This window comes from Olea europaea, unplaced genomic scaffold (genome assembly GCF_002742605.1).
Source record: "Olea europaea var. sylvestris unplaced genomic scaffold, O_europaea_v1 scaffold2675, whole genome shotgun sequence".
Classification (NCBI taxonomy): Eukaryota; Viridiplantae; Streptophyta; class Magnoliopsida; order Lamiales; family Oleaceae; genus Olea; species Olea europaea.
In genome coordinates, this window is record NW_019245130.1 from 47,885 (window position 1) to 55,346 (window position 7,462).

The following is a 7,462-nucleotide window of genomic DNA, read 5'->3' on the forward strand; positions in this document are numbered from 1 at the left end:
AAAAGCAAGCTTCGGAATGAATCGGGTCTCTATTCATTCTATAGCTTGGAAGATTTGGTCCCGGTTTGACAATTATTTTACAAGTTTTTTCTCAAACTCATTTTCAATCACATTTTTAAAATAAAATATTCTGCACATAAACTCAAAATTATTTCCTACTTTCTAACTACATATTCTCCAAAAAATCACTATTTCAAAATTTACTTTTTCCATAAAACACTCTTTATAATGGTTGTCAAACAGGGGCATACTTTTGCTATTCGATGAACCATATCCCTATGAGATCCGTCTATGCTAGGCTTCTACTGATCCTTCCCCCATCGATGCTTGCACATGAAGACTATTATGTCTTATAATTTATGGTGGATGGTGCCACATGTAATCTCGACTAACAATCGGCCCTCGAACCTCTAAACTCTATAAATTTATGGTGATGTGCTCATATCTATCATTGTTGCACTCGCACTTAATATTATATAAAAGCCCGGCCGAGGATATGCAATACGTTATCCTAACAACCACTCTCATATCGCAAGGAAATCTCTCGATATCACATACATGCAAGGGCACAATCCTCCAATACAATATAATAAACCTTCTTTAACATATAGAGCGTTTCACAAATCAAAGTACGATATATAATACATGCTCGAGGTGTTCATCATAGTTTATTCATGATATGTTACAAAGTAATAACACATTATCTTTACTTAATTATTCCATTTGAGTAAGAATAATTGCGTCCTAATAGTTAGAGGTTTATTAGATTAGGTTTTTGTTTATTGCTTTTATTATTTAAACATTTTAAACTTTTAATTTTTTTTAAATGTTATGAATGTTAATAATTTTTTTTGAAGATTGTTCTTTAATTATTAACCCAATCATTAATTCGTGCGTGATTTCACATTTGTGATCCCGTAGTTGTTCTCTTTTATCCTTCTACCTACATCAAAATGAAAAGAGCGATGTTACGTGTATACAAGAAATGTACAAGTAGACTAATTCAAATGAAAATACCAATATTTATTGTGCTTGACTGAGATGAGACTATTAATAACCTATTAATTGAGTTATAATCTAATATGTAATCTTATTATTTAATTTGAGTTAGAGTATCAAAAAGGCTGAACCCCAACCTTGAGGGTCTCCCACCGCCCCTACTTTGAAGCATCATGAGGGAGGTAAATCGTAGGTTATGCCTCCAAAGATACAGGGTGAAAGGCTGCTTGTACACTTGTACTTATCCAAAAGCCAAATCCATATTTCAGGATTCGAATCCTTGATGCGGCAGCCTCAAGTAAAGTTGGATTTCTCCACTCTCCCCTTTTACCACTTGGAGATGTGCCCTGGGGGCTTGAGTTAGAGTATCACTATAATGTGAAGAGGGGATAGAACAAGAATTTTCAATCCTTGGTGTATCTTTTAACTTCTTATTGTACCAAATTAAAAACGAAGGTCCACTATCATAATATTTTGCACCTTTCTTCCCAAAAGAAATTGTGCTTTTTTAAATTGACAAAACATCATCTCTTCTAAAATGGTCTTTATCGTGTCCTTCTGATTATATGATCACGTGTGGTTGCACGACTTGTACACCCACGAGTGAGTTATTCTATCTCATGCTTGTACTAGTAAAAATTAAAACTCATTTTCTTGTTTGCAAATTCCTCTTTTCATACTTAAATTGTGGGGCTAAAATTTGCCCAACTTCTAATCACTACCACATCAAATATTGGCCTAACTTGTGCAGTTTATGATTCATGCCAAGTGAGCTATATACTAAGCCAATAGCTTATGGTAAAAATGGAAATATTGTTACAAAAAGTAATGTTATTAACTTGAAATTGAAAAATACATAGCACGGTAGATATAAATCTTTTTTCTTCTCCTCATTTTCATATCTCGTATTATCGATAAACAATTTCATCACTAAATTTGTTTGAATACTCTTTTCATTTAAATTTTATAGTAAAAGTTAATGTAGTGTTGCTATCATATATACAAATTTGCATTATCTTTACAATTAATTAGGAATGGATGTGGTCCTGTTCAATCTGATTTCGAAGGGAAACGAACCGAACCAAGTGTCAATGGGAATCTTATAAATGAAACGATTGATTTCATATCTAACTATGGAACCGAACCAATCTGTTTTGGTTCGGTCTAGTCTGATTCTTTATATTCAAAAGTTTATAAAAACAAAGTATTAAACTACTTATCAGATGAAAAATAGATAAAATAGAGTTATTAAATAAGGCAATAAATAAAAATACACTTCAAGTTTCAAGATCAATTAATAAGGGCGTAAAAGGAATAAATTGTTAAACACAATATAAGCTATAAAATTTACATCAAAAATTAATTCTTAAGAAAATTCATACAACAATATATATATTAAAAAGTGGGTGAAGTATCTGTAGTCATATTATCTTCAAGGAGAAAATCTTGATTACGATGATCTATCACTTTGAAAACAATAAGAAATTTGAGTTCTTACTAAAGATTGAAATAAAAACACATCTTTTCTTATTAGGGTAGCATTTTAATTCTATGAATTTTTGTAAAGTATTTATAAAATTATTTATATTTAAATATTGATTACCCTTTAAGTTTTATTGTAAAAGAAAGAAGAAGGTGCATGTTTAGTACCTCATATAAGTGAATGTTTTGGAAAATCTTGAATTATTATTTAAGTTGATCAAACTTACATTTCTATCGACATATTGTAAAAGAAAGTAGAATGTGTAGTAAAAAGTTGAATTTTTTTTTAGTTTACATATATAATATTTTATTGTATAAATGTGTGGTTAAAATGAATATGAAAATTAAATAATTTTGTTTTGAAGGGAGATAAACGGAGGTTTAATTAAATCCAAACTTATAGTGAGCAATGGAAGACAATTTTTAAAGTTTAATGGCCAAATTTGACTATTTCAAAGTATAGTGTGACATAGCGCCAAATGTGCATTTTGTCAGTCACTTCATCAATTCCGTTAAAAGTTTGAGACGGAAGTTATATCAATCAATAATGTACAACATTTTCTAAGGTTTGATGACCAAAACTCTACATTTTAAATTTCAATAAGTTATCGAAGAAATAGATATAAATTCAGTGATCACTGAAACGATTAACTCTCTTTAATTAGTCTAAACAAACATGTTATAATGGATACTCACAATTCATCTAATTCACTAGTTCTCAACTCTTATGAATGTGGAACTTTTTGTTTTTGGTGTTGAGGACCAATTAGAAAGAAAACAAGATTGCTTTGGGTTTTATCACAAATATTGGGTTGAAATTGTAAAATACTCACCAAATGCAATAATAAAAAAAAAATAAAACACAACACATTTTGAGCTGTCAAAAGCTCATTCCAAGGAATTGCCACACTTTTCACCGCAAGAGTTCAACTATCCAGGTAGATAGGAGGAGGAGGAGGAGGTGGAGAAGGAGAAACCCTAAAACAGAGCTTACTAAGTTACAGATTCTTTACATATTTCAGGGTTTGTTCTGAATCAAATCGCCGAGATCTTTATTAATTATTTATAATCAAGGCAAGTTATTATTTGATCATGTAAATCTTTCTACAGTATGTGATATAAATATGTCTAATATTGTTTGTTAGTTTTTACTTTTTTTTGTTTAATTTCAGTGTAATTTTGTTGGGCGATGAGGAAATGTGGGTAGGATGAAACTGTTATATTTATTTGTGAGATGTTGTGGACAGGGTGACGAAGGAATAGTAGATGGGAAATTAAATCCGAGTTAATTTAAGGAAGTATGATATTAGAGAAGGAAATAATGTTTATTTTTCTTATTGCGGATTGACACGGATTAATCTTACAAAATTGTTTATCTGGAAATATTTGTGAGATTCTGTAGAATTTTTGTGTAAAAGATTTGAGTTTCATAAATAGAGGAGCAACTTGTTCTAATGCCTATGAGTAAATTGTGTTCTTTAATTTGGGGTAGGTGTTACGAATGAGATTATGTGTTCATAAGTTTTCAACTTCAGTTAACTTGGTTTTCATTTGAAGGAAAATCACAAAATGTATTTTGAGGAATTCACTGCTCTGCCAACGCATTTTTCAGTTTTACTGGTGACTGAAAGAAATCCATGAACATGAACGGTTTCACGTGTGGAACTTGTGCATTGATGCTTGGATGTTAACTCTTAGGTTGAAAGCAATCCATGAACATGATCCGTTTCTCATGTGGAATTTGTGCATTGATGCTTGGATGTTAACTCTTACAATTGCCACTTTAAGGATGATCTTGTTTTGAGCAATAGATAGTGATAATTGGGGCTTCATTTTATTTTCATTCATTTTGGTAATACCACTGGCACTGATTAGGTTGAATGGTCTCAATGCATGGATTACTCTTGCTAGCCTTTGACATTTCCATGATCATTCAAGTTAGTTTGGTTATGGATGGCCAGTCTAGCTTCTTTCTATTTCAAAGCAAATAATCACCTTGGCTTTGCAAAAATAAGTGTCATAGATAGGATTTCCCATCTCTTATTATGTGACTTTTGGGCAATTAATCATACTTAAATTAAGTACAGGACAAGCAACGTGATGTATAAATGGTGCTAGGCAGATGGGTTTGACAAGGTTGTCTCTGAATATGATGGGGTTGTTCCCAGTGAGCAAGATCCTCTGCTCTCCCTCTTTAATTGCTAGCCTGATAACTTTTGTTACTATTTAGAGGCCAATTTCCCACTGTGGGAACATTTTGTCAATTTTAGATGTGTTAAACTGAATTCTTCACCTTTTCAAATTTTCATTCTGGCTGCATTAGTTCTATCTTTTATCCACAAGATCTGTTTAGTTTTCATCTCCACTTCATAAGCATGTGTTTTAGGGTGTGGTGTCAAATTGAAACATGTGATTGTGGATGACACAATACTTGCTGCATGTTACATGATTGTAATATATTCTATTAACTCTCTGTCTGGAAAATCGCTAGGTCTTCTTCTATTTATGTGGATTGCCATTCTCTTCCTATGTTACGTGTTGAACAAAAATATGTAAGCATGGTTATGCATCTTCGAATGGCGTTGGAAAAATATTTGTCGGATGATTTATGCTTAGATTAGAATTTTGGTTTCTTTGCTATCCTCACTTTTTATAGTAACCTGATATCTTGATGTCTTATTGGGTTCATTTGTTTTCTTCAATCTGTCAGTCAGTACATGTTAGATAAACGTGAGATTTTTTAAGTTGAAATAGTTTCCATGCACTCCCCCATTATGAATTTTAGCAAAGCCTGTAAGCAATGAATTTCACGAGATCAAGTTTTGCTCATCCATCAATTACTTTCACAAATATTTTCCTCATTAGATATTATCTTTATTATTCTAGACAGGAACTGGTTATCTTCAGCTATGGAAAATTCCAGATCATCTAGCATCAGAAATATTATGCATGTCGGAAAAAATTCTTTACTGCCTCCTAAATGTCCATTCCCTAGCATATCCCCATCGTACGTTGAATACCTCCCTACTTCAGCAATTGCCCAGAAAGGTCTCCCAGCGCCTAGAAATGGTAATGCACAACATCAACGTGCTTCCTCTGAAAGTTTTTTGATAGAAGAGCAGCCGTCTTGGCTTGATGAACTCCTCAATGAGCCTGAAACACCTGTGCATAGAGGAGGTCATCGACGCTCATCAAGTGATTCCTTTGCATATATTGACACGGCAAATGTTGGATACATGAATGGCGTAGCTAAAGACGATAACAAGTTCAAAAATCTGACTTCAGTGCCTTCATGGGGATCTCAAGACTTTGATCTTTACAGAGATATAAGACATGGTTCTTTCTACACAGAGGCAAACTCTTCAAGCAAAACCAAGAATAGGACATGGGATGCACCTGTGAATCCAGTTGCATCATCTCATGGCAGTCCTGCTCCTAAGGATAATGCCATAGTTCAAAATGCAGTATCATCAAGTAATTCCCCAGAAGCTGACAAGAATTCATCTTCAACTGAAAAGCAAGATCCACTTGAATCTGATCCTTATGATCCAAGAGGTTCTTCTGAGAAAAAGGACTCCGACCATGCCAAACCATACTCTGACCTTACCAAACCATCTGTGTCACAAACAGACACCAAACAGGCCAAGCAGTATGTTAACTCAACTTGCCACTTTACCTGACAAGTTACAGCAATTGGCTTTTTAACGTTCATTGATACGTGGCCTACGTTTGGCAAAATTTATAAACATTTATACATGATCAAATTTCATTTTCAACCACACATTTCAATGGACTCACTAGTACTATCTCCTTATTTACTACTCATTTCTATCCATTTATAAATTAAACAGTACATAAATTCTTCCCAAAGGGAGGTGTAGCTGTCTGCTGTTTTATCATTTGTCACCTGCTTGTTTTGGATTTGGGGAGACACTTAAATTTGTGGATTAATCTTACTGTTTGAGTCCTTGTTTATTAAGATCCATACCATCAATTTGAGGTAATTCACATGAATGATACAAAGTCGTGTGCAGGCATTTTATATAAATTGCGTTAGTTGTGGGTTAAGCCTAGCTTTATATCAATCTGCTCTCCACGAACCATTATGCTTGACACCGTGAATTTATGCTGAATATGGCTTAGATTTAACTTAAATGCATTATTTTAAGCTTAGCACATGTTTTTAGACAATTAGATTTTATATGACATGGTACACAAATCAAGCCACATTTGAAACCCATTCTATCCTCATTTTTTTATATAGAATCAGTGACAAACCAATTTGTGAATTTGAATTACTGTCACAATGCTCCAAAGACTTATTCTTCAAAGCCTTGTTCGTCTGCTTATAGTTGAAATGATTTTTGTACAACTTCAGTTTAAACCCTCCAAGTAATATTAATCTGAAAAATTAACCAGTTTTATAATTGTATTTAATTATTTTTTATTTTAGCTTAGCCTGTGGGCCCTAAAGATGATATTTGCATTCCCACCCTGCCCCATTAAAAAAGCTTGTGTTTCTCATTATCTATGAGTTAGAATCTCTCACTATCCACAATATTTGTCTTACTGTGGTGGTATGTGCCCCATTAAAAAAGCACGTGTTTCTCATAATCCATGAATTATAATCTCACTATCCACAATATTTGTCTTATTGTGGTGATATGTGCTTTTTACATTTTGAAAGCGCTACTTAAGCAAATTGAAATATGAATCATAAATGAGAAGCACCAGTATAAATATATAGGGTATAGATATATTGTTGTAATGCATGGACGGTCATATAGAATCTTTATACTTTCAATGATAATTTTTCTCCTTTTTTATTCAAATGAACTGATCTTGTATAATTTAACTTTCACAATAAAAATTCCACATCATGTCGCAAGAACTTGGTTCTGTTTTTTTGTCTGCTTATTATGTTTCACTCAATTTTCTTGATCATTTTGATTGTAAATTATGAACTTCAGTAAATAATTGG

The 7,462-nt window shown here is 32.7% G+C and overlaps 1 protein-coding gene across 2 annotated transcripts; it reads left to right on the forward strand.

The window, feature by feature from the left end:
• The first annotated feature begins 3,345 nt into the window (after positions 1-3,345).
• Positions 3,346-6,272, forward strand: LOC111383400 (uncharacterized protein At4g06598-like). 2 transcript variants are annotated; one of them, XM_023007509.1, is made up of 2 exons: positions 3,346-3,555; positions 5,368-6,272. In XM_023007509.1, the coding sequence occupies exon 2, from the start codon at positions 5,391-5,393 to the stop codon at positions 6,159-6,161; it is 771 nt and encodes a 256-aa protein (XP_022863277.1). In that variant the 5' UTR covers positions 3,346-3,555; positions 5,368-5,390; the 3' UTR covers positions 6,162-6,272. The 2 variants fall into 2 exon arrangements, with proteins under 2 accessions (XP_022863277.1, XP_022863278.1); XM_023007510.1 differs by having other exon boundaries at positions 5,372-6,272.
• Positions 6,273-7,462: the final 1,190 nt, after the last annotated feature.

Bases quoted from the DNA above. Each gene is read 5' to 3' on its own strand.
- LOC111383400 (XM_023007509.1), top strand. From the start codon at position 5,391: ATGGAAAATTCCAGATCATCTAGCATCAGAAATATTATGCATGTCGGA.